The sequence below is a fragment of the Panthera uncia genome (genome assembly GCF_023721935.1).
Source record: "Panthera uncia isolate 11264 chromosome A3 unlocalized genomic scaffold, Puncia_PCG_1.0 HiC_scaffold_12, whole genome shotgun sequence".
Classification (NCBI taxonomy): domain Eukaryota; kingdom Metazoa; phylum Chordata; class Mammalia; order Carnivora; family Felidae; genus Panthera; species Panthera uncia.
Window position 1 is genome coordinate 19,158,617 of NW_026057579.1, and position 21,124 is coordinate 19,179,740.

General features: G+C 57.1%; 2 protein-coding genes across 8 annotated transcripts in view; one reads left to right on the forward strand and one right to left on the reverse strand.

Annotated features, from left to right (window-relative positions):
- The window catches only part of CIB4 (calcium and integrin binding family member 4), a 50,448-nt gene extending 44,585 nt beyond the window's left edge, over positions 1 to 5,863 (forward strand). For all 3 annotated transcript variants that reach the window (XM_049652436.1, XM_049652434.1, XM_049652433.1), the window contains 3 exons: positions 3,104 to 3,213; positions 4,078 to 4,166; positions 5,669 to 5,863. In XM_049652436.1, coding sequence (XP_049508393.1) covers positions 3,104 to 3,213; positions 4,078 to 4,166; positions 5,669 to 5,699 — 230 coding nt within the window. In that variant the 3' untranslated portion in view covers positions 5,700 to 5,863. The remainder of the gene's footprint in view (positions 1 to 3,103; positions 3,214 to 4,077; positions 4,167 to 5,668) is intronic.
- A 1,662-nt stretch (positions 5,864 to 7,525) lies between these two features.
- Positions 7,526 to 20,870, reverse strand: FAM166C (family with sequence similarity 166 member C). 5 transcript variants are annotated; one of them, XM_049652437.1, is made up of 8 exons: positions 20,727 to 20,815; positions 18,469 to 18,553; positions 17,565 to 17,732; positions 13,360 to 13,461; positions 12,762 to 12,839; positions 10,176 to 10,449; positions 8,846 to 8,958; positions 7,526 to 7,733 (listed from the first exon to the last, which is right to left on the reverse strand). In XM_049652437.1, the coding sequence occupies exons 4-8, from the start codon at positions 13,398 to 13,400 to the stop codon at positions 7,589 to 7,591; spliced, it is 651 nt and encodes a 216-aa protein (XP_049508394.1). In that variant the 5' UTR covers positions 13,401 to 13,461; positions 17,565 to 17,732; positions 18,469 to 18,553; positions 20,727 to 20,815; the 3' UTR covers positions 7,526 to 7,588. The 5 variants fall into 5 exon arrangements, with proteins under 5 accessions (XP_049508394.1, XP_049508398.1, XP_049508395.1 ...); XM_049652441.1 differs by lacking the exon at positions 8,846 to 8,958; XM_049652438.1 differs by lacking the exon at positions 18,469 to 18,553 and having other exon boundaries at positions 20,727 to 20,807.
- Between the last annotated feature and the right edge of the window lie 254 nt (positions 20,871 to 21,124).

Below are 21,124 nucleotides of genomic sequence, written 5' to 3' on the forward strand. Positions count from 1 at the left end.
CTCCCCGGGGGTTCTGCAATGTCGGGGTGCAGCAAAGTGACCGCAGCCATGTCGGGGACATGGTGTCACTTTATCCTCCCTTCCTAGCGTCGCCTCACTGTCACGAAGGGCTATGCTTTCTCTTTAAAGACTTCCTGGAAGTTCCTCGTGTCTCGTTGGCCAGAACTCTAACGTGCGGGGCCACAACTAGCAGCAAGGGAGGCTGGGAAATGTAGTGTTCATTATAGATGGTCATATACCCAGCTAAAAAAATGGGCACTTGAATACCATGAAAGCAGTTATGAGTGATTAAGACCACAGATGGCCCGCAGAGTTGTACTGCTTGGGTTTAATATTGTCTCCATCGTTCATCAACGTGTGACCTTGGGTAGTTCATGCATTCACTTACTCAAGAAATATTCGGTGAGCCCTTACTCTGTTCCAGGCACTGTTCCCGGAGCTGAGGACACAGTGGTGACCAAAAAGACAAAACCTTCTGCCCTCCAGGAATTTACATTCTAGTGGAGAGAAATAAAGCTAATAGGTGAAATATACAATGCGTTAGGCAGTGTTCTGTGCTGGGAGAAAAATAAAGCAGGGAAAGGGACAGGGAGCATAATTTTAGGCAGGTTCTGGTGAGAAGTGGCATCTCAATGAAGACCCAAAGGATCCCTGGGTGAGTGTTCCAGGGAGGGGAAGCACAGTGCAAAGGCCCTGGGGCAGGATCGTGCCTGCCTGATGGGGAAAGGCAAGGAGGCAGAGTGAGGGCAGGGTAAACCTTGGGGAGCACGGTCAGGACCCGGGGCTTTCTTCTGGCTAGAGATGGGAGGCTGTGAGAAGGGGTGCTGAGGGAGGAATGTGGTACAAGGACCACAGGCTGCTGAGTGGAGAACAGACTGAGGGGGGCAGACGGAGAGGAAGCACACTGGTTAGGGTGCCGCCAGGGTAATCCTGGAGAGAGGTGACAATGGCTGGGCCATGGTGGAGGCAGTGCGGTGGGGAGGTCATCAGGCTGGGTCCACTGTCTCTCCAGGGAGGAGCTGGGAGGGTTTACTGACACTTTAGCTGTGGGGAGCGAGGAAAAGACGTGGTCCAGGACGGCTCCAAACTCATTGGCCAAGTGATCGGAAGAGGGGAGTTGCCCAGTTGCCAGGAAACACACAGCTGAGAGCAGCAGGTTTGGGGACAGGGAAGAGGGAGGCACATCAACAGTTTGGGTTGGGATCAGTTGAATCTGAGGGACCTATCATACCTCCAAGTGGGGAGGACAGGAGGGGCCGTGGATGGATACGTGTGCCTGGAGTGCAGGAGAAGCCCAGACTGGAGATAGATATTTAAGACAAGAGGCTGAAATGAGATTAAGGAAGTAAGTATGGTTATTTAATCTCAGCGTGCCTCACTTTCTTCATCCGTGTTCTGAGGATTAAATGCAGTAAATAGAAAGCACTTAGATCATTGCCTGGCACATCTGTGTTTGTCGCGGTGGCCGCTGTATCTGCCTAAGTTTACTGCACTTACACATGGCTGACAAGTGGTTCAGGGACTGTGCTGGGGTTCCCCTCACTCGGCATTCAAGGCTCTATGCAGTTCAGCCCACCTTCCACACTTAACCTCTGACTCTCTCTCCCAGACCTCCAAGCCTCTGCTCCCCTCACCCCAGACTGATCACTCCGGTGCTATTCCTTCTCTACCACTGTCCCTAGTGACCCTGGCACCTCCTCTAGTGGCCATTTCTGTAGGTCCTTCTCTGCTGCCTCTTCCTCCAAGAAGTCTTCCTCATTCACACCCCCAACCCCAATCAGACATGAACTTGGCCACCTGGAAACCCTTGGAACCCTTGGGATGCCCGTTCCTCTCTCCCTGGAGCCAAGCCACTCAGGTGCCCAACTGTCTCCCAGGCACCCCAGGACTAGAAGCCCCAGGAACCAGTCTGGTATATCTATGTGCCAGAGCTCGGGGATGGGCACCCAGCAGGCACCCACCGTGTCCGCCCACTATACCTGAGTGAGGCCGTGGTGAGAAGCACGTACCGCAACGGGAAGACAAGGCAGTCCTCGGCCACTGGTGCCGAGGACAGCAGTCCAGGAGGACAAGTCCTACGTGAGAAGCTGCTGGAGCTTGAGGAGGGAGCCATCCTGGGCCTGAGGTGTCAGGGAGACTTCACAGGGAGGCCAGGGAGAGCAAGCTCGGGCTGAGTCAGAGCATCCCAGTGCTTGGAGGAGAAGGGGGGCCCTCTCGCCAGGGGGGGTGCCTTCTGCAAAGGCCGGAGGCAGGAATGCTCTGGGCCTGTAGAGAAGACCTGCACTGACAGGACCAACGACACCCTTCCAAGGGGTCTCTGTAGGAAACCGGGTTAAACGCACCTTGGCGGTCCAGTGTTCGGGGAGCTGGTGTAATGCCCACGTTCCGCTGTCGTTGACATACAATGTTATATTAGTTTCGTATGAATGACCCCTATTTTTGAACTCAAAAAGGAGGACCCAAGGTCTGACAAGGCTCAGGGTGCCCCCTGGAGTGGAAACCGGGCGTTATCCTCGGCGCAGGTGGGGCAGGCGCTCGGGTCACGCCGCGCAGGGGCAGGGGCCGGGACCTGTGCTCGAGTCCAGGCGTCCTCCTGCTCCTCCGTGCCCCCGGCCCCCAGCCACCAAGCCACCTACTGCCTTGTGAGCTGTGAGCTGGAGCTCCCCGCAGCACGGTGGCTGAGGCCGGCTCGGGGCCCAGCCCGGCTGGGTCCCCGTCCCTGCCTTGCACGTGCTGGCAGGGGAGGCCAACATCTGACGCCTCTGTGCTCGTGTCCTTTTGGTAGTGAGACCAAGAACAGGTTGACTGTGTAGATCCAGTGACCGAGAACCGGTGAAGCTCTCGGGATACGTCTGAGCGGGTAGCGTGCGCTCACTGAACGCTCAGTACTGTCGCTATTTCTAGCGTGTTATTTAGTGCTGCTTTCACCTACAGCCGGCCCTGCTGCTGTGGCGCCCTCCCCTCTCGCCCGCCCAGGTGTCGCCAGGGGCCAGGCTCTGGGCCCGCCTGGGACAGCGGGGCTCTGGGTGGCCACGGCTCCCTGGACTCCTGGGAGGCCGAGCAAGGCCCCCTCCTCTCACGCTCTGCCTCCTCCCTGCTGCAGATTTTAACGAGAACGGCTTCATTGACGACGAGGACCTACAGAAGGTTGTCCTCCGACTGCTCAACAGCGACGACGTGTCGGAGGACCTGCTGACCGACGTCACGAACCACGTGTGTTCCCCGGGGGCCACACGGGCTGGGTTGGGCCAGGCTATCACCCAAAGCCCCTGGGTGGCAGGCGGGGTGAGGCGTCCTGAGGGACGGGCACACGGATGTAGGCAACTACCCCCTAAGTGTTTGTCTTTCCGCCAGGATCTTAACTCCCTTCCGGGGTCCCCAAGGGCAGGTGCCCGAGCCACCCACACTGCAGTCACCGCAGGCAGGTGGCCCAACGGAGGCTTAGCATCAGATGGACACATCACAACGTCCCCTGGCCCACATTATCCCAGCACAACACAATGTCCGGATGTCCTACAGTGACAGCCCCCAGTGTGACAGGCCGTGAAAACAGCCTCGTGAATCTGTTTGTCCTAAGACCATGAGAACCTTCAAGTGCTTTTGGTCTAGGTCGAAACCAGAAGCAAAGATAAAACCAGGAGGGGTCATCACTGCCTCCTCGACCTGACTGGGCCCCTTGCCCTACAAAGCCCCTGCCTGTGTCTGGGTGACAGGTGGGGGTGGGGGAGGCCACCCTGTTCACCTCCGTGCCCATTTCTACTGCCACGTTTGTGTTAGAGGCACCAAGGGGACTCTTCCACAATGAGACCAGCCCATGAGGTCCCAGGCTTCAGCGCACATAAGCTTGAATTTTCATGCCCTTGTCTGGGGTGGGAAGTAACAAGCATGGGCGGTGGGGAGAACACCTGTCTCGCAGGGGGTCCCGGGACTCGGATATGTGCCGGGAACTTAGCAGAGAACCTGGCCTGTGGCCGCACTTGGTGAGAGGCACCCCTCCCCCCTCTGCCTGTGTCTCTACGTCACTTTCTCACCCTGGGCCCGTCTCTGCTCTCTGGCTCCTCCTGTACCCCTGGCCAGGTCCTGAGTGAGTCGGATCTGGACAATGACAACATGCTGTCTTTCTCAGAGTTTGAGCACGCGATGGCCAAGTCTCCAGACTTCATGAAGTAAGGTGTTCCAAAGTGGGAGGTGGCGGTACCCAGCATGGGGTGGGGGCAGGAAGGGCCAATGGGGAGCCTCCGTCTTCCCAAGGGGGTCATGAGTGTCCAGGGAATTGGCAAAAGCGGGGCTTCTGAGAAGTTAGGTGCCCTAAATTTCTAACCTTCAGAGAGAGGCAGTGGGGTTTTAACCAGCAAAGGCAAGGCTGCATTCCCGGCTTTGCGAATGACATGGGTGGTCCGGATGTGGGTGCTGTCCATGTATAGCTGGCCTGGCCCACCGGTGTCTTCTCCCCAAGCCCAGGGGGCTCCGGGACTGCCTGGCGGTGGTGGCCTTTGCCACTGCCCATCCTGCTCCCTTGTCCCAACAACTCCTGCGGTCACCAGGAGCTGGGGATTTGCATGGGGGTGTGAAGGTGCTGGTTGCAGAGCTCAGAGAAAGCTCGAGTATTTCCAAACCTTGTTTCAGGCAAAGGGGCCTTAACGGTCTTATATCTTGGTTCAAACACCCTTAAGATGATTGGGCAACTCCATACTGCCCAGGCCACGTTTAACAGTCTTGTTCGGATCCTTCCAGTATCGGAAAGATCCCGTGCCCCTGGGAGGCAGCCCCTTCGTGATCGAACAGCCCTGTTGGAGTGCCCTCCTTGTGTTGAGTTGGCATCGGTTTGCATGTGTCTGCTGCTCCCGGGCCCTATTCTGCCCTTGGTCTCACAGTCTAGGTGATTTTGAGAGCAAAGAATGCCCACTCAGGATGGTTTGACAAAGCAATTAGAAAGGACAAAGACAGCTACACCTCAGAACACCCAGCCAGGAACCGGGAATCGAGGACAGCATGTTTTCTCTCTTCTCTGTGCCTCGAGTCTCTGCCTCTCACCTCAGCTCCCCTGCACTTTGCTCTACATGCGAATCGGCAATCTCTGCTTTGTCTGACACGAGGTTGAACGTGGCCTTCCCGCAGCAGTCAGGTTTATATCTCCTGGGTTCTGAATGACCCTCGGCCACTCCTAAGTAGTATCTCTCGGCTCTGACTCCAGATTCCCAGAGAGAGAATCCAATTGGCCCGATGACTCTGGTCAGGTGTCCACCCCTCTTCCCACCACCTGGCTTGGGGACAGGGCTCTCCATTCTGTCATGGCTGCTATGGGGCTGAGGCTTGGGCAGACCCTCTGAAAGAGGGTCCCCACCTGGAACCACCCCAACTAAGGGTAATTCCTCTCCTTCCATAACAGCCCAGCACATTAGTGAGGCCAGAATCCTCTCTTCCTTGACTTTTTCTTTGAATCTCTCCCATTTCTTTCCATTAGTTTTGGCACTGTGAGGTTCTGACGCCCTTTGCTTTCTGGTGATGCTAAAAGGAGCATAAAGAGGCCTTTGGGTTGGCTTGTGACAGCTGCAAGCTGGCCATCTCTCAGACAGAGGGACATGAGGCCAGGGCCATTACGAACCCAGAAATTGGAGGGTGCTTTAGATTTGCAGCTCAAGGTGGCTCATGGGATGCTTTCCCTCAGCTCCTTTCGGATTCACTTCTGGGGATTTTGATGTGGCTACAAAGACCCGATCTGGCAGCCTCAAGGGGGAACGACTGGAACTTGGAATTCAACCCCCTCCAGGCGCTGGGGGACTTTGATCAGAAGTACGATTCTGTCCCTGTCCCTCCCTCACTTCTAGGCTATTGTTTATTCAATAAAGCAGAAGAAAAAGCCTTTCCCTTGCCCCATCGGTTCATCTTTTGACTACGGGATCGTGTAGAAGTGCTTTTTGTTAATAACCCCTCGTTCTGGTGCTTAAGCTTGCCAATGACCGTGAAAACTGGATGACCAGTCTTCTGGGGGACAGGGTTCAAATTCCAACACATGTCACAGCAGGGACCAGGCCAAATGGACTGAAGTTCACCAAGAAAATCTACATCCTCCCCTCCCTTCACTGGAGCCACCTCCCAGCATCCTCCGGGGCCAATGTACAGAGACGTGTGTATAGCGGTCACTCCAGTCAGCCTCTGGCTTCCCGGTCCTTGTCAAGGGAGAAGACATCTTGGCCCCATTTGGCACCCCCCAGGCCCCGGGATGCGACAGCGTGTGACCAACAACTGGGATTTATTTGTTTTGTATTCAGCCACATCCTGCAATGGATTTGGCCACCACAGGGACACTTTGGGGCCCAGCTGGTCCTGGGTCACAGGAGCAGCCCCTTATAAGGCCTCTGAGAGCCGACAGATGCTCTAACAGGCACATGGTTTTTCCTGTTTACATCATCCTCTGGGGAGGTGTCTAAACACTGGCTCCCAGGGGAAGGGCTGTTTTGCCCTCACCTGAACCTACAGTGGTGTCTTTGCCTTTCGGTCCTGACTCACCCACTCAAGAGGTAATAGATTTCCCATTGATCGATGAAGTCCCTTGATCAAATCTAAGAGGCAGTGGAATGTTGGAGAACTCTTGTCCTGTGGCCTGACAAGATGGCCTGAGGTCCCCATCCCAGATCTTGTCTATCGAGGGGCTGTCACCCACATCCCGTCCCCTGCCCCAGCAGGTCTCCCAGGAAGTGGGGAGCAGCAGCTGGGCGAGCGCAGACACTCCAAACCCCCAACCTCACGCACGTGACCTGGGAACCCATTCCCCCGGTTTCCTTGAAGAGTGGCTTAGTCGGCATCACTCCTTCGTGTCCTATTCTAGAAGCAGCCCCGGGGGTAGATGCCAAGTCAACCTGTCCATTCCGGTCTGGAAAGAATGCAGAAAGTGGTTGCTTTACACAGATCATCCTCTCAGGCACACAAGGTCCTTCAGCACTGTGTCATCCCTACTCCCCAGTCTCCACATGGGCCACAAGCAAGTTATGTAGCGGAAAAACTAGGGCTTGGGTCAAAAAAAACTGGGCCACTTCTAAGCTGTGTGAGCTTGGGCAACTTTCTCAGCCTCTCTGAGCCTCAGTGTCTTCATCAGTAAAGTGAGGCTACTGCTACTTCCCTCTCAAGTTATCGGGTGGATTAGATGATGCCAGGTCAGGGCTCAGACTGGAATTCTTCTGCATCGGACCCCCTGTGCAATTGTTCTGGGGTCACTTCACTTTCATTCTCAGATGTACAATAACGGGGCTTCCTCTGTTACACGAGTGGGAGCCGATGGGGCGTATCTCTGGACCTGAGTGACCCTGCCACCAAGACTCGGGAGCCCTATAGTCCTTGGTTCTACCTGCCCCCACCTCAGAGGAGGGCTGGGTGGGCCCAGTGGGTCAGTGGACGCTGCTTCCTACTGGCTTGAACCCCTGCACTGAGCTTTTGACAACCCTTAAGACTCGGTGTTGGGTGGGACCCTTGGGCACTGTCCCGCTATGGCCAAATGTTCCTGGAGGTCAGAGGCGAAGACCACGGGTTTGGACATAGCTAAAGATTTTATTCCGAAAGGCCGACCTGGTCAGGGCCAGGCTCTCCAGCATCACGCTCTGAACTCAAAGTAGCAGTCTCTCCTCTGCCGCTCGTGGGGGGTGACCCTCTTCCCCGAGGGGAACCTCTGGTAGGTCTTCAAGTTCTCGGGAGATACTCTTAAAAGGTGCCACTTCTTCTCTGGGCTCAGAGGAGGACTGGGGGAGGATGGAGACAGGGTTATGCAGCGTTCCAGAAAGGCTGTGCCCACCCACAGCCCCGTGTGCCCAATTTTCTAGCCCATCCTGAGCTGGCTGCTCATCAGCTCAAACGTCTTGTAAGTCACCCTGCAGTCGAGATCAGAATAATTTGCATTTGCACAATGGCGCAGCGGTAAAGAGGGAGAACGTGGGTGTCAGACAGACCTGGGAAAGATTCCAGCTCAACTCCCGCTGGAAGGGCACATGGATAAAATGGACCAGTGTCGGTACCTCCCATCCCTGTTAGCTTTGTTTTGAGGACTAAATGAGGTAATGCGTATAAGGCACTTAAATAATGCTGGACGAGGAACAGATACGCAACAAATGTTATAAGAAATGATGGCGATGGTCAGCAAGTAGTTGGAAACCCAAGATCTTTCCACTGACCTCTTGACCCCTCCTTCCCCACACAACACCTTGGAAGCACAGACTTCGATTCTCGTGCCTTGGTGACAGGATGGACAGCAAGGGAACCATGTGCCTGGATTATCTCAAAGGGCAGAGCTGGCCTTCCCTGGGGAAAGCAGCTCTCTCAGATAAAAGGAGTGAGGTCCAGGCAGTGGGGAACTTTCATATTTTGTTAGATGGACAGTTGGACTTTGAAAGATATTTTGAGGTCCCAAGGAGAACGTTTTCCGAGTCTGGTGGGGACTGGGGGGACGAATTTCCCGCTCTTGTAGTGCCCTCTGTGTCCACCAGAGGGCAGCAGTTCCCTGCTACTCAGAAGCAGCGGTGCCCACGTTTGGACGAGTGTAGCTGCAAGGCTGACACTGCAGGGGGGAGAAGCCTGCAAGGTTCAGGCCAGCCAAGATGACAGGTTTGCTCCCAAACTCCCCGTGCATCTGGCCAGGAAAGCACTCTTTCAGATTCTGCTCATTCTGCTCATCCCTCTGAGGCTGCCCTAACCTTGACCCTCTTGCTGTGTGACTGTCACCCTCTGCACCGTAGGCTCCTTAGGGTGAGGTCTTCACTCATTTCTCGGCGTGAGTGGCTGTGTGCCTGGCTGGAAGCAGGTGCCCCATGGACATGTGTTTGTAGCATGCGTGAAGGGAGGGAGGGCAGGCACTCACAGGTCGGTGGGGAGGGGGTATCGTTCCCACTCCTTCACAGGCAGCACGAAGTAGGGCACCCGGGGCACCATGCCCGTCCTGTCTAGATAGTACTTCCGATGCTGCTGCGCCATCTATGGCTCGACCCAAAGAAGAGATGACAGGTTGTCAGTGTGCAGGAGTGACCTGGGGCACCCGCAGTTCCTGCCTGGCTATCTATACCTGGGCAGGGGGTGGGGCCGTCTCCCTTAACGCCCCTGTTGGAGTCCCCAGCTGGGTGTCCTCTCTGAGACCAGCTCCCATCTGTCTAATGGCGATGATGGCTCGCCCCACCCCAGCTTTGCTACGGAGAGTAAATGAGGCGAGCGACCAGCGGAGGTCAAGGGTGTGAATCCTGGCTCAGCAGGTGGCACAGGTAAGCTCCGTGTGTTTGTTTCTCCCTTTCCCGCCCCCCTGGACTGGGGGTGCTATGCGTGAGAGCCATGAGGGAAAGCAAAGCCCCCCCCAACGCCCATTGACACGGTCCCACAGCCCCTTGGAGTCTGACAGCATTGACCTGGTCCTCTCCTTGAGGACCTGCCTTCTCATACAGTTCTCTGCCCTGAGGACCAGGGGGCACCTGCGTCTTTGAAATCGGGCTGGAGGCATGTTTGCAAGAGAAGTGAGGGAGAGACCAGGGTTTCTAGGGACACGGCAGAGAATGAGCCCTGGCCCCCAGTGAGGTGGGCGAGTACCCAGGTGCCTGTGACCCACCGGGACACGTCTGCACCAGGCCCAGGGGAGGCTGTAAGAGCCCGAGGGGCAGGACAAAGACATCGGGGTGTAGGCAGTTAGGTTCCGGTCTGGGGCTGAGGTTGACTTGGGGTACGGCTTCAGAGGGGCTGCTAAGCAAGGAGGTGTCAGGTGGGCACCAGGACCCGGGTACAGTCGAGACTAGACCTGGGGCTAGAACCAGGGTCGGGGGCTTAGTGGCCCTGTGTGTGAGTGGTGGGGGGCGGGGTTCATCCTGTAGGTGGATCTTTGATGTTTTACTCTAGTAGGAAGTAAGCGAGGGTCCACGGGGTCATGGGGCAGAGGTGAGGGTGGGAACATCTCCCTGGGGGTGAGAACACCTCCCTGGGGGTGGGCTGGGGCAAGAGCCCCAGGAGTCCCTGGGGTGGGGGGTCATCTGGGAAGCAGTCTAGGCCCTGTCCCCGACGCCCCCAGCCAAACTCACTAGGTTCCCTGCTGGCTCAGGGGCTCGGGGAAAGCAAACAAAGTCCCTCTTGGAGGGTGACGGGGATCACTCCAAGCCCCTCCCCCCACCGCCCGGGTTGCTGGGGGGACAGCACCCGGGCCCAGGTCAACCCACCTGGTAGAAGCCGGTGAGCTGGGCGGAGCGGCCACTGTCCAGGTTGAAGCGGGTGTAGCTGGGGGTGTGCAGCCAGCGGTCCCGGGTGTGGGAGCGCTTACTCAGCACGAGGTTGGGGTCTGAGGAGAAGAGGGTGGGGAAGTGGCCGCCTTTGCTGAAGACAGTACGGCTCTTCTCCAGGGCTGCGTTGCGGTGGTCCTGGAAATACTTGAGGGTGGCGGTGCCGTAGGGGGAGCCAAAGGAGGAGGCCACGCCGGGAACATGGCCTTGGTACCTGCGATGGCCACGGGGTGGGGGGGCCAGGTCAGTGCACGGTTCTGAGGCCCGTTCCAAGACAGGCCCATAAAGCCCGGGGGCGGGGGTGGCGGCAGGCCCCGTGGGTCACTTCTGGGCCTTGAGAGGCTTCCCTCGGGTGCACCGCCCAGCTCGGGGCTCCGGGGAAGGGCGAGCGAAGGAGACTCTGGGCCTCTCCTTCCCGACAGAGGCTGGTCACCCCTCTGGACCAGGGGCTCCCGCAGGGGCCAGAGCACCGGGGCCCCGTCCTGAGCCCTCAGCAGGGCGGCGGGCACATCACTCTCCATATACTCAGGGTTTGGCCTGAAGATGGGGAGGTCTCCTGCCACTATCTCATCAGGGGTAGGGAGGATCTAAGAGGTTGGTGGGGACGCAGCAGTGACGTGTGACATCAGATCTGTGGTGGCCAAGGCCTGGGCTCACACGTGCAGCCTCGCTCCAGCTCAGCCACCTCACGAGGCACCACTCAGACGGCCTGCGAGGGGTCCCGTCGCCCTCTGCAGCCACGGAGGCCAGCGACAGGGACAGGGGACCGGCGGGTGGGGACGCTTGGAGACACGGAGGACACAAGCACACACAGTACGCTGAGGAGCCCTGGTCGGGTGAGACTGCCACAGAGAGCCAAAGACTTGCTTTGGCCACGTGACGGCGGAAGGGCATGAGCGTCAGACTTTGTGCGAATGACAGAGAGTCATGCTTCTCCAGTCAGTGGCTTCTCACCCCCTAAAACCTCACCCTGGCCCCACGGTGCCAATGAAATGGCTTTTGACAGGGACACCTGGGTGGCTCAGTCAGTTGAGCGTTCCTCTCTTGGTTTCAGCTCAGGTCATGATCTCACGGTTCGTGGGTTCAAGCCCCACGTTGGGCTCTGTACCGACAGTGCAGGGCCTACTTGGGATTCTCTCTCTCTCCCTCCCTCTCTGACCCTCCCCTGCTCGCTCTCTCTCTCAAAAGAAAAGAAAAGAAAAGAAATGGCACTTGACAAGGGCGCCAGGGGTCTCCCACAGCATTGGACAGCGGTCTTGAAACGCCGCTCCTGGATTTTACAACACTGCTCTCTCCTCGTCTGCTGGCTTCACCCGCCTCTCTGACCGTTCCTTCTCAGTTTCCCCCGTAAGGTGCGCCTCTTCTGCTCTCTTTCTCCGGGGCCCGTCCTGCGCCCACACGGTCCCCTGGGTGATGGTATCCATGCCAGGGCCTTAACCTTCCCGCTTGTGTGGATGACCCTGGTCTACATCTCCAGCCCGGAAGCCCCGTCAGACTCCTGCACACGGCCGCACACTACGCACCCCTTGCGGGTGTCCTGGGCTTTACCCGCACCCCCGCCTCCAACCTCTAGTCCCATCTTGGTGACGGGCACTCCACAGGTGGCCAAGTCAGAGACTCGGCGTCCGCCTCCGTCAGCTTCACCCGTCACGTGCAATTAGTCCTCAAGCCCAGGGTTCCATCTCTGCCCTGGGCGTGGGCCACACGGCCTCTTAGCTGGGCTGCGGGCACGGGAGCCCCCCATCCTCCTAACTGCACTCTTACCTCCCGCCCCTTCCCCCTACCTCCACCAGAGCGACCTTTCTGAAGTCAGGCCCTCAGCGTGGCATTCAAGGCTGTCCGCGAGCCGACTATGTCCCCCTCTCCAGCCTCACTGGCCTCCCTGCTCCCGGTTGTAAAGAACCATTTGCATGTTCTTTCTCCCACCGCCCGCCTGCATTTCTCCCCTGGGTTTCTGCCCTGGGCCCCCGGCCCCGGATGCTTGCCCCCCAGGACTAAAGACCTGCCCTGTCACTTTGAAGATCCTTTCCTTGCCGCCTCTTCTAGGTCTAGGCGGTCCTGCTCCCCCTGCTGCACCGCGAGCCGTGCCTGCTCCCAATGCTCGTGTCTGTTTTCATGTCTTTGTCTCCATCACTAGACTACTGGGAGCCTCTCGGGCACAGCTGGGTCATGTCTTCCTCACCTTCAGATCCCAGTTTTCCGTACCAGGTCTGGCACACAGTCTGAGTCGGAAATGTCGAGGAAACAAACAAAAAGATGAGTGGGTACGCGCCTAGGGCACCAGCGACGTTTGCGGCCGGACCTACTCACACAAACGCCGGAAGACCAGGCTGCAGGGACCCCGGCACCTGTCCTGAGGCCTCCCTACTGTGGTGCTTGACGCGTCCCCTTCTCTCAGCCGAGTTCCCTTACCAGGGAAGCCCCAGGGGGTGCGGGGAGCCTGAGGGCCACTGCGACATCGCGGGCGTCCCCCTCTCACCAGGCCAAAGGGCACGGTGGCCTCTGGGGTCAGCGCTTCAGGATCACCTGTGCTGGCTGCTCAGGGCCCCCTTGGCCTCCTCCCCAGTAGAGTCAGATGGCATTGCATGGTTTCCTCCTCCTCGTCTTCAGGTGGAAGGCGAGAAAGCCAAGCACGGTGATTACCGACGGGGCTTCAGATCGCTCCCCACAGCAGGCGAAACAGAAGAAGAGCCCTTCCCGGGCCCCTGGCCCTACCGCCCCTCCACAACGTGTCCCTTCCAGAGCCTCGCAGCATTTGAGGTTCCCGGGCCCAAGCGGGGAGTGAGGGGAGAAGCCGTCCACCACACGCAGGCCTTTGTCCGGCCTCGCCCCTCCTGCCCTTGAGACCACGACCCCGGGGATCCCAGCCTTCTCCCTCCTGCCTCTGCCCTTCTGTCCTGGAAAGATGCTGGGGCTGGTGATGCCTGCAAGGTCACCTTGGCCACTTCTAGGACAGAGTCCTCCTCTCTGCCATGGTTTAGCCCCTCCTGGGTCTGGAGCCCCCCCTCTTGCCCCTCCCAAGGCCTCACGCGTCCAGTCGGCCCCTCCCGGTTTCTCTGGGCCTCTGCCCTCCCTCCTTGCCATCCGTAATCTCTCCTCTCTTGGCTTCTCCTCCTCTGCCTACCGAGACGCACGTTTCTGTGCATTTGTCCCAGGCTGCGACATCCTCCGGCGGACCCTGCGGCCTCACGTGTCCCCCTTCCTCTTCCTTTATTCCCGAATTTCTCTGTGGAAGGAACACTGTGCCTTCTGCCTTTGTTTCCTCCTCCCCCATTCTTTCCTCGACCTCCCTCAGCCCCACCGCTGACCCACCCCTTAAACGTGAGCCTGTATTTTTTTCATTAAGGTAACACGAGACCATCCAATCACCACCTCCAACATCCTCGGCTCACCCTCTCCCTGCGGCACCTGCACTGAGGCAGAGACTCATTTGCAAGAAACAGCACGCGAGCAGGCCAAACGGAGCTCCTGGGGGTTCTCCGTGCTGTGTATGAAACCTAATAAACATACAGGCTCCACAGCCGGGGGGTCACAGATAAGCAAGTAGGGAGCCGCTTCTTCCTTCCCCGAGCCTCTGTCCCCCTACTTGCTTTGCCACCTGGGGGTGGAAGGACATGGGACTGGTGGGTTGAAGAGGGAAATGAGGCTTGTTGGAGACCACCCCGCCCTCCCCCTTTTCCTTGGAAGCAAGCAAGCCCACGTGACTCCCCTGTGCCCTGTTTTGGGTGGCCACACGCTGCCCTTCAGGAGGAAAGCCTGTCCCAAGCCAGCCCCGCCTCCTCTTTCCGGGGCTCTCAGCTTTCCCTCTTAGGTCATCTTATTCCTCAGGGGGTTCAGGATGAAGGAGGAGAGAGGTGGGGGCCATCAGGTGCTGTCAACCCCCAACAAAAAGACAAGAAAGCAACAGAACGAAAACTAAAGAAAGGTGGCCCGCAACAGTCTGTAGGGACAAGAGCGTGACCCGAGAATATCAAACCGTCCACGCGGTCATTAGCCGTAAAGGCGGTGCCCGGGCCTTTCCCGGCATGAAAGGGCTCAGGAAATAAAGCAAAACCCATAGGCTCTTGCAAGCAGTGTGCAGGGACAAAATCCTGCCAAGGAAGAGAGGAGTCAAAAGAAAGGAATACCCAGAAATGTAGAAATTGTTAAAATGACTGGTTAGCTTCAAGTCTATTTAAGTACGGAACTAGAAATATCAGCCAGGTGAAGGCTGCTTGCAGAACAGAATGTAAATGTTATGAAACCTGTCAGAGGGAAAAATAATTTCCGCCACAAAAATTGGGGGGTGGGGTGGGTGGAGGGGCATCGACTTGCTAGGAATTTGTAAGGCAGAGTCAACCCGCGGCACCTAAAATTAAAACACGCCGTTGAAAAACATGCAACGCAGTGACTCTCGCCCCTGGATGGTTTTTATTCCCTCTCCCTCTCCCTACTTTAGAGGGATCTTTTACGAATTAATCTCTCTTGAGCTGAATTAGCATTTGTCTAAAGTCCGGCCATTCTTCCCATTTTATGTCCGTATCTTTCTCCTCAGTTGAGTTCTAGTAAGATTACATTTCATGATTTTCATTTTAAAGCAGCAAATATGGCACGATCATATGTTTCTAGCATTGCTTTGTCTATCTTTCCGGCCGGCCGGCCAGCCGGCCTCTAGTCTTTTAGCTGAGTAGACGCGCAAAGAGAAACTTGGAATGCCGTCCCCTCAAATGCTAACCCCGGTTAATTCCAGGCGTTTGGATTTGGGCTGGTTTGTTTCTTGACGCTTTGTACGTGCATTTTTTTTTTTTTTTTAAGACAGTGGGATAGTGTTGGGAGTTACTTTACTGGGAAGCTACTGTGCCCTGCGTACTGGGGGCGCAGAGGTCCACAGCTCAGCCTTTCTTCCTGCAGCCTACCCCCTCATTCCATTATTTACTGAGTTACACGGTGGGTGCACGAGCTGTGCTGGAGGTGGAGGGGCTGATGCTATTAAATGCAGGGAGGGAGGCCCGTTCCCGGGGTGGGGAGGTATTGGGGAACTCCACCAAGGGCTTCCTTTGTGGTCAGGCTTTGAAGAGGGGTCAGTGTGGAGGGGAATCGCCTGGGAGCTGGCTCTCTTCCTCTGCTCATCTACTAGGTGCTTCTAGGTGCCCCAGAGTCCCCTTCTCTTCTGAGGGACCCTCTCCCTCTGGGAGAGCTCGTTTATGTTAGACTTCTAACACCTCCCATACACCAGAGATGCCCGGATCTGTGTCTCTATGTTTCTTTTCTTTTCTTAACGTTTTTAAATTTATTTTTGAGAGAGAGAAACAGAGCGTGCGTGGGGGAGGGGCAGAGAGAGAGAGGGAGACGTAGAATCCGAAGCAGGCTCCAGGCTTTGAGCTGTCAGCACAGAGCCCGATGCGGGGCTTGAACCCACGAACCGTGAGATCATGACCTAAGCCAGAAACCAGGACTCACCCCATCCTCCCTTCTCCATCCCCCCCTGCACCCCTCCTCTCTCCCCAAGTCCCCAAGTGATGTTCCCCATAGCAGCCAGCCTCCCTCTTCGCTCACCGGGGTGGTCTTGAATCTCCGAGCCAGGTTCCCAGACTGAAGTCTCACCCCTCTAGCCTGTTGTCCACGCTGCTGCCGGAGTGATCTTTCTCAAACACGTGTCACACCACCGTGGTCACCTCTCCCTTCTCACTCCCCACAAGCGCCCAAGGCCCCGGAAGCATCACATCTCCGGGCCTCACATGCTGTCCGCACCTCTGAGGCTTTGCACACATTTCCTCTACCTGGGATGCCGTGTCCCGGGGGGTGGGGGGTGGGGGAGTTCCCTACCCACTCCCAGCACCAGGGCTCTCTGGCACCTTCCCTAACCACACACCCTCTACCTAGACTGTGTGTCACATCCTTCGTGCACAGTCAGGTGCACACTCGTCCATCTCCTCTGCTAATCTGTGCCCTCTTTATCCTCGGCACCTACGCGGCACCTAACCCAGGACAAGTGCTCAATAAATGTCTGCTGGAGGAGGCAGAAGTCCAGAAACCCGGGGGCCACCACGTCCCCGAACACTGTTTTAAAGGGGCTTGGCTCTGATCTGCAAAGCACACGCAGTGTCCCACCCACAGGGGCCTTCGCGTTCGTACTTGGAAGAAAGGAGCCATAGACATGTGACGTGTTCCTGGGATTCTTGTCTTCACCACCCCCAGGCTCTCTGCTATACTCCTCCTCTGCTCCCCGCTTTTCCACCTTCTCTGAATGCCAAGATATTTGCATCCCAGTACAATAGAAGCCCTCTCCTCCGCAATCCTCCTAAGGTTCTGCTTCCAGTGGGGATCCTATTCAGAACCTGCCGCTCACGGAGGGGCACGGGTGTGTGCACAGAGGTGCACACGGTCACATTTCTTTAGCGCTCAGAGGGCATGCCTTGGCTAGCCAGGTCTGTGTCCCCTGGATGCACTTGCGTTTGTGTGCCTTGAGCAAGCCCCTGTGTGGTCCTATGGTAAAGCTTTCCAAAGGCCTGTTTTTGTTGGCCGTGGGGCTGGCTAAGGCGGAGAAAACAGAGGGGAATGAGTGACAGGTTTTGTAACAGGGCATCCAACAGTCCCCGTGGCACTGCCACACCTCCTTCTGGACACCCTCATCTGCTGCCCGGCTCCTCACCCACCTGCACACAAGCTGGGAGACAGTGCTCAGCTGGGTCCCAGCAGCCACCGTGGGTGCGCACGCGCATGTGTGCGTGCATGTGTGTGTGTGTGTGTGTATCCCTGCGTGTACAGAGAGTGTACAGGGAGCAAAATGGCCCCATAGCTGACATTAAAATGAATTACCAGGAGCCATCAGAGATCCCATGAGCAGCCTTATTAACTAATTAACTTGCAACTATTCAGCACATCCTCATTCCGCTGGCGCTCTCCTCTCCTCGACACTTCCTGCTGAGTGCAGTTCCTTCAGATCCTTCCCCTGGGCAAAAACTTTCAAGGGCTCCCCATTGTCTATGAAATGAGGAAGGAACCAGCCAGGCACTCCAGGCCCGGCCTAACCGGGCCTCCTGGAGGGGGGCCTTCCCAGCTTCTAAACCACATCCGTGTCCTTCCTACTCCGGCTCAGTAGGCCATCTGCGGCTTTGGAGGCAGAACCGGCCAGCACCTCCACCCCTGCCTTCCCTCAGGCCATCCCCTCCATCCCCAAGAGGCTTCTCTCCTCCTCTCCGGACCTTGTGACCTCAGCCTCAAGGGCCATATCCAATACCTTTTTTCCAAGGAGCCACCCACAGACTTGCCTGTCCTCTCTATTGAACCGTCTGTGCCCTTTGTGACCCTCTTTATGTCCCACCTCACATTCTCGCTGTGTGCAATTACCTGGGCCTTTAGTGTAGTCTTCCTTTCTGGAATATAAACTCCGTGGGGGGAGAGAGCAAGGAGTTCTATCTGCGTCCCTGTCAGTCCTGGCACTCAGTAGCTGCTCTCCAAATATTTGTTGAAATGAACTGACAAACGGAGGCACATTTTTAAGGGCTGATGATTCTTCTGGAAAGAAGGAGGGGCCCTGTTATGAAGCCTCGGTCTCCAGGAGCACCTGACCCCCTGTTCTCAGAAAGGCTCCCCAGTTCCTTAGGGTTGCGTGAGAGGCTTCAGTGACCTATCTGGGCACGCGGGGTCTCCTATGTCCCTTTGGCAGGTGGCCTTTGTTTGGTAGCCCGGGATGCACCTGCCTGTCCGGGGCCGCACCTCCAGTGGCAGGGCTGGGGCTGAAATGGAAGGGGTTCCCCTCTCCCACCCGGAAGGTGAGGTCTCAGGCCTGAAGCAGCTGGCAGGAGGCGGTGGTGTGCTAGAGGTGGCCTGTCTTGACTCATACTGGCTGACGAGAGCTGATGACTAAATTTCGAGGATTTTTTTTCCGGGCTGTGGTTAAACAAGCCCGGCTTAAAAGCGAAATTATACAAAAATACAAGAAATTATATAAAGTCACGGTGAAAGAAATCACGTTGACAGCAAAGGCACTAAACACCAATGCTCATCACCACCTAATCGCATCGCCGTGTTTCGCGGCCGTCTGTGTTCTTGGGGTTAGCTGTGCCTGTTGTGTCTGGAGGGCGGAATGACTGTGTGTGCTGTTTTGCGTCCCGCCCCGGCTCTGCAGTTGTGACACCATTTTGGCGGCTTGAAGTCAGCCGTGGTGGGGGTGTTGATGCCGCAGATAGTAGATGAGTGCTACAGATCACGACCCACCCTGTCTCCAGAGAGCTGGTTGTCAAACACTTACCAGCAGATCTATCGTACGGGGATCCTGGGGAAGTGGATACAGCCGCCTTTGTGGGACCGCCGTCCTGGAGGTAACGGCCACCCTCCTGATAGTGGAAGGCACTGACTTTAGGGTCCCGGAGCCCAGGCCAGCTCCGCGGCAGATACGGGCACAGCTGCCACTCCAGGCAAGTGCAGGGAAGCCGGGGGCGGGGGAGGGGGGGTTGCTGGTGAAAGTCCTGGCTGCTGGTGAAAGCTCCTGGTGGAGCGGGGGGCATCGGAGGCAGTAGTAGCCTGGCCGTGAGTGAATGCATGGTGGCAGGTCACATGCTTGGACTAAGCCTGGTGAGGTGTGGTGGGAGGCGGAGACCGGGGGGTGGGGGGGGTGGGGGCGGGGGTGGATACCACTGAGGTCCGACCTGCTAGCAAGAGGCACAGAGCCCCACTGAGGCTGATCTCATCCCTTAAAAAGCTTCACAATCCCAGGGACTCGGACCCAAGAATCCCCCGCTCACGGCAGGGGGGGCACACAGCCCAGACAGTGGCAAGGTGCCTGAGGGCTGTGCTGCCCAGAGCAGAAAGGGACCAGACAGGGCACCCTGGCCAGCGAGTCTGAAGACCAGCATCCTGTTCCCCTTGGTACCGAGAATCAGTCCCTGAACACCGCAGGGATCTAACTAATGATAATAGATGGCAATTGGAGGGATTCAGAAGAGCCTGGGTGCTGAGGTCACAAAGACACGGCTGGGTAGCTTGCTGAACGACCCGAGGCAAGCTGCTTATTTCTCATCTGGGATGTTGCAAAGGGTTTTTACAGAATGTTTGTAAAGAGCCCAGCACGGTGCCTGGCACGTAGTAGGTGCTCATTACCTGGGGGCTCCCAATGCCGCCACAAGGCATCAGGGACCCGGTGCCAGGCCAGCTCTTCCAACGCCAGCTTGGGGCTCATGCACGTCCCCCTCTCCCCCGGCCCCAGACCTCAGTGACCACATCTGGAACAGAAGAGGGCTGGGCTACATGATCTCCAAGGTCTTTACCACTGTGAATACTCCCTGCCTCTACGAATCAAACTGGTAAGGGGGATGATCGGAGCGTCAGAGGAGACTGGCTCTGCTTAAAATCCTGTGATTAATGTTCGAAAAGGCACAAAAATAATAATTATCCAAGTGTGGTGGGGAATCTTGGATTCTTTCATTAAGTTAACAGAATTACCAATGAGGTAGCATTTAGAAACATAAGATAAGTCCATTCATTCCTCACTGATGGGGATCTTTAGGGTGAGCATATGCCTCCCAGAAAGATCCATGCAGAGAAAGCCACAGATACAGGCTCGGCTATCCAAACTAGTCCAGTTCATGCTTGGAGCCTTCTTTATGATTCACTCATTACCACAATTTCTAGATCAATCACAGGACAAAGTGCTCAAGGGAACGGCAGACAAGCAGTGCGGCGACAGGAGCAACCTAGGATTGCTTCCGAAATATGCAACTTCCCCCGGTAGAGCAGGGGGACATTTTGGGAGGGTTAAATTTCCAACTGGGGACAGTGGGGAGCATCAGAAAAAAATATAATTGTGCGTAGAATGAAACTTCATGATGGACACCCAGAATGCGGTGTAAACACCACTTTCCAAGGCTGCAAAGATGGCTTTGAACTAAACCTTCTGTATCTACACCACCACGGGAACCCATCCAGGGCGGCCCCCTGCTTGTCTTCTCACAACCCCTGGCAACTCCCCAGCGCTCAACATGTCTTTACCAAAGGAATGTCCAAATGAAGCAATAACTACCTGGCCAGATTCTTGGAGCCCACCCAGGGCCCACCCATCTTCTTCTCGCCTTCATCCGACAAACACTACTGTTGCCTGAATCCTAGGTGGGCTGGGGCGCGAAAGGCCAGCTCCGCTTCTCCGGTTCCTCACGTTATCACTCCTGTCCAGGGGTCTCCAAACCCAGCTCACGAGGTGGCTCCCTCTCCTCCCCCTTCCCCGGGTCCCAGGCTGGGCATGCTCTGCACTCGCTGGGAACTCACTTCCCAGGAAGAGGGACGCGGAGAGAGCCCCTGTCCGCGCCCAGCCGCCGCCTGCTCGGGGCACTCAACCCCTCCCAGGAAGGTCACCCAGCCAGGTGAACAACTGGAGTCCTGATTCTTTGAAACCCCAAAAACGCAAGTGCGGAGTTTCCAGTTTCTAGCGAGAGGAGGGTTTTGCGGGGTGGGGGGTGGCGCTCCGACAGAATGGTTCAGGCAGGGGCGGGGTGGGGGGGGGCGCGACGGCCTTACCCGGGCATGAGGCCGGGGGGCACGTAGGTGGCATTGAACTCGGTCAGTAGGGTGCCCGTGCTGCGGGAGGCCATGGTGGGTGCCTCGAGTGCGCAGCGAGCCCGGCGCCTGCCCCTCCCTGCCCGACGACGGTAAACAGCCCGGGGTCCCCTGGCAACCGCGTGCCTGGCAACGTGACCGTGACCTGGGCCAAGCCACCGCCCGCTGCATTGTTCCGGGGCCAGCCCCCTACTTGCTCTCGCTGCGCGCTCTCCCGTGGGCCTCCAAGCTCAGCTTTCACGTCTGGGAATGGGCTCATCTCTGCGCTTCACCGCCAGCAGGGGTGTGGTGCCGCTCAGACGCGGGATGGGGTGGAAACTCTGCGGACAGGCCCGGATCCCATGCGCCCCAAGTGCCCT

Coding starts and splice junctions, on each gene's coding strand:
- FAM166C (XM_049652439.1), bottom strand. CDS start 13,400: ATGTCGCAGCCTGGGACAAATGCACAGAAACGTGCGTCTCG. Junction 8,959..10,175: donor AGCTCACCGGCTTCTACCAG/GTGGGTTGACCT, acceptor GTCGAGCCATAG/ATGGCGCAGCAGCATCGGAA. Junction 7,734..8,845: donor TACCCCCTCCCCACCGACCT/GTGAGTGCCTGC, acceptor ATCCTCCCCCAG/TCCTCCTCTGAGCCCAGAGA.